The sequence below is a fragment of the Typha angustifolia genome, chromosome 6, assembly GCF_048772165.1.
Source record: "Typha angustifolia cultivar Huaian chromosome 6, ASM4877216v1, whole genome shotgun sequence".
Taxonomy (NCBI): domain Eukaryota; kingdom Viridiplantae; phylum Streptophyta; class Magnoliopsida; order Poales; family Typhaceae; genus Typha; species Typha angustifolia.
In genome coordinates, this window is record NC_133244.1 from 2,234,252 (window position 1) to 2,237,030 (window position 2,779).

Consider the following 2,779-nt stretch of genomic DNA (forward strand, 5'->3'; position numbering starts at 1 on the left):
TATAAGTATTCAATAAAAAAGAAGATTTATATATAATTAAAATTGCAAATTTATCCGTACAGAATTCGACTGATGGAGAATAATTTTAGGGATAAATAAATCCCCTCAAATGGCATCCTCTAGAATTTTTGACCAAACTAGCACTACCGTCCAAACTTATTACCAAAAAGAATCCGATTGACTGTAGTCCTACTGAAAATGCTTATAAGTTTAGCATTTTACTATATCAGGTAAAATGCTGGATTGTTCAACGTTTTTCTTGTGGGTGGAAATGCTATAATCAGTTAAGCATTTATATGTATTAACCAGATTAACAAGTTGGCTAAATGTTGGAGTTAAGCATTATAGATTGATTAATTGTAGTACTTAAAACGCTAAATATTTTGGCATTTTACTTTTGGAAATGAGAAGCTGAGTAAGCATTTTACATCTAAAACGTTGAACCTATCAACGTTTTATGTATTTTGTAAAACACCGAAAAGTTTAGCGTTTTATATCTAGCCCAAAGAAATATTCCAAAATATCTGATACACCACATCTAATCACAAATTATCCATTCTCATAAAACGTCGAAAAGTTTAGAGTTTTATATCTAGCACAAAGAACTATTTAGCGTTTTCTATATTTTTGCAACTGCCTTCACGCGCCGCGCCAGAAATCAAGCTCTCGGGTTTGAGAAACCCTGCTAAAAATGTTGAACTATCCAGTGTTTCATTAGGGTGAAATGCTGAATTGTTCAGCGTTTTCTATATTTTTCTCCAAAAACGCTGGTCAGCGTTTCATTTAGAAAGGTAAAATGCCAAATATTTCAGCATTTTAAGTACTATAGTTAATTTAGACAGTGTTTTTAATGCTTAATTTTAATATTTAAGCAACTCGTTAATCTGGTTAATGCAGATAAACGCTTAACTATTCAGCGTTTTATCTCGAACAGTAAAATGCTGAACTTGTAAGTAGTTTTAGTAGGGCTAGATTAACTCCTTTTGGTAATAAGTTTGGGCAGTAGATTATTTTGATAAATTAAATTTTAAACGGTGCTAGTTTGGTCAAAAACTCCATCCTCTAGGAGAGTATTATAGATCAATTACACGTAGTCATTGCCCATTTTTATATAATTTAATATTTTTTTCCAATTTTGATTATTTAACTATCTAAAATTTCGCATCTGCTTATCAAGACAAAAAAATTACCGTCTTTTTATATGAAAATGGACATGTCCCTGCATATTAACTTTTGTTTTCTATTGTTATCTAAAAGAAGTCTATTGACGATATTCTTATTAAATTATAGAGGACTGGTACAGACTGATTAAATATTAACGGAGAAAGTTTCAAAGAAACAACAGTGTATGCTCTCATGCTTAATTTCAAACCAAAAACGGGTAAATGTTTTTTCAAAAATATCATCTGGAGAGAAGCATTTCCAACTAATATTAATAGAAGATGAGGAATTTTAGCAGATAGAGATAATGTGAATGTCAAGTTGATGGGTATTCAGAAAAGAGGGGCCGTGTTTGTCCTTGAGAAGCGCAACATAGAGATCAAAGGGTCACACCCAACGCCTGTCCTTTCCAACTAAACACACGATGAACAGCACCAAAATCACCCGTGGTCTGTCCCTCCGTCTCTCACCCCCCACCACATGCGCTTGTTCCTTTTTCCCATTCTATAAAGTTAACCCATCACCTCTTCTCCAACTCCCCCCACCCACCAATCCTCTCACCATCTCTAATGGCGATCAAGAAGGCCGGCAAGCTATCACAAGCGACGGCATTGAAGCAGATACTCAAGAGGTGCTCAAGCTTAGGAAGGAAGCAGGGTCACATGGGAGAGGAGGAAGGCCTGCCCCAGGACGTACCAAGAGGCCATTTTGCGGTGTACGTCGGGGAGAATAGGAGCCGCTTCATCGTGCCCATCTCCTACCTCAATCACCCGGAGTTCCAAATCCTTCTCCGGCGAGCGGAGGAGGAGTTCGGCTTCGATCACGACATGGGTCTCACCATCCCCTGCGAGGAAGTCGTCTTCCGCTCTCTCACTTCTATGCTCAGTTGAGATGGTGTTTCTTTTTTTTTTTTTTTTGGTTTTATCGTCTATTGACTTTTGTAATGATTCTAACACAAAACCCACGAATGAGATCGTTTGTTGGTTGGATTGTAATATCTCTGAGCCGTGAGCAGTTCCTCTGCCCTGCGAGAGTTAATTAGTTTGGAAAGGAAATATGTTGGAGCTTCTTTCCCTTGCTCTGTATAAACTTCTCTCTCTCTCTCTCTATATATATAGTAGAGCTTATTATTACAATGCAAAATGCTTGACATTGTTTAAAGCTGACAATGGAGAAAAAACAAAGTAACAAAAAAGAAAAAAAATAAGAGGAAAAAGGAAAACTGAGAAGTGGTCATCTTGGTCAGTCATATTCGATTAAACCGTTTTCGCTAATCATTATCATAGTTTTCTTCCTGAAATGGTCAGTCAAGAATCTTAGCAATCATGGTGTAATCCGTATATATTATCTTATTCTGTTTTCGTACAATTCTATATCCCATTATAGTACCTGCTTCTTTTCCGTTAATAGGACCACAATAGAACGGCTACCTGTGGTTGGTGGTCCTTATAATATATCTTAATGACCTTTGATGGCCCCTTTGCATCTCAACCACACAAGTCAGCAGAGTGGACCCACCTCTCTCTCTATAATTTATTATTTGGAAGCTCTCTCGCCAACCTCTCTTGCACTAAAACGAATATAGATCTCCTGTAAAAATAAAAAGAAAAAACAACTG

At 36.6% G+C, this 2,779-nt stretch overlaps 1 protein-coding gene across 1 annotated transcript; it reads left to right on the top strand.

Annotated features, from left to right (window-relative positions):
- The first annotated feature begins 1,668 nt into the window (after positions 1 to 1,668).
- LOC140761519 (protein SMALL AUXIN UP-REGULATED RNA 51-like) lies at positions 1,669 to 2,216 on the top strand. Its single transcript, XM_073098879.1, has one exon. It carries the CDS (start codon positions 1,731 to 1,733, stop codon positions 2,049 to 2,051), a length of 321 nt encoding a protein of 106 aa, XP_072954980.1. The 5' UTR covers positions 1,669 to 1,730; the 3' UTR covers positions 2,052 to 2,216.
- Positions 2,217 to 2,779: the final 563 nt, after the last annotated feature.

What these genes read in the sequence shown, in the direction of transcription:
- LOC140761519 (XM_073098879.1), top strand. Translation starts at nt 1,731, where the DNA reads ATGGCGATCAAGAAGGCCGGCAAGCTATCACAAGCGACGGCATTGAAG.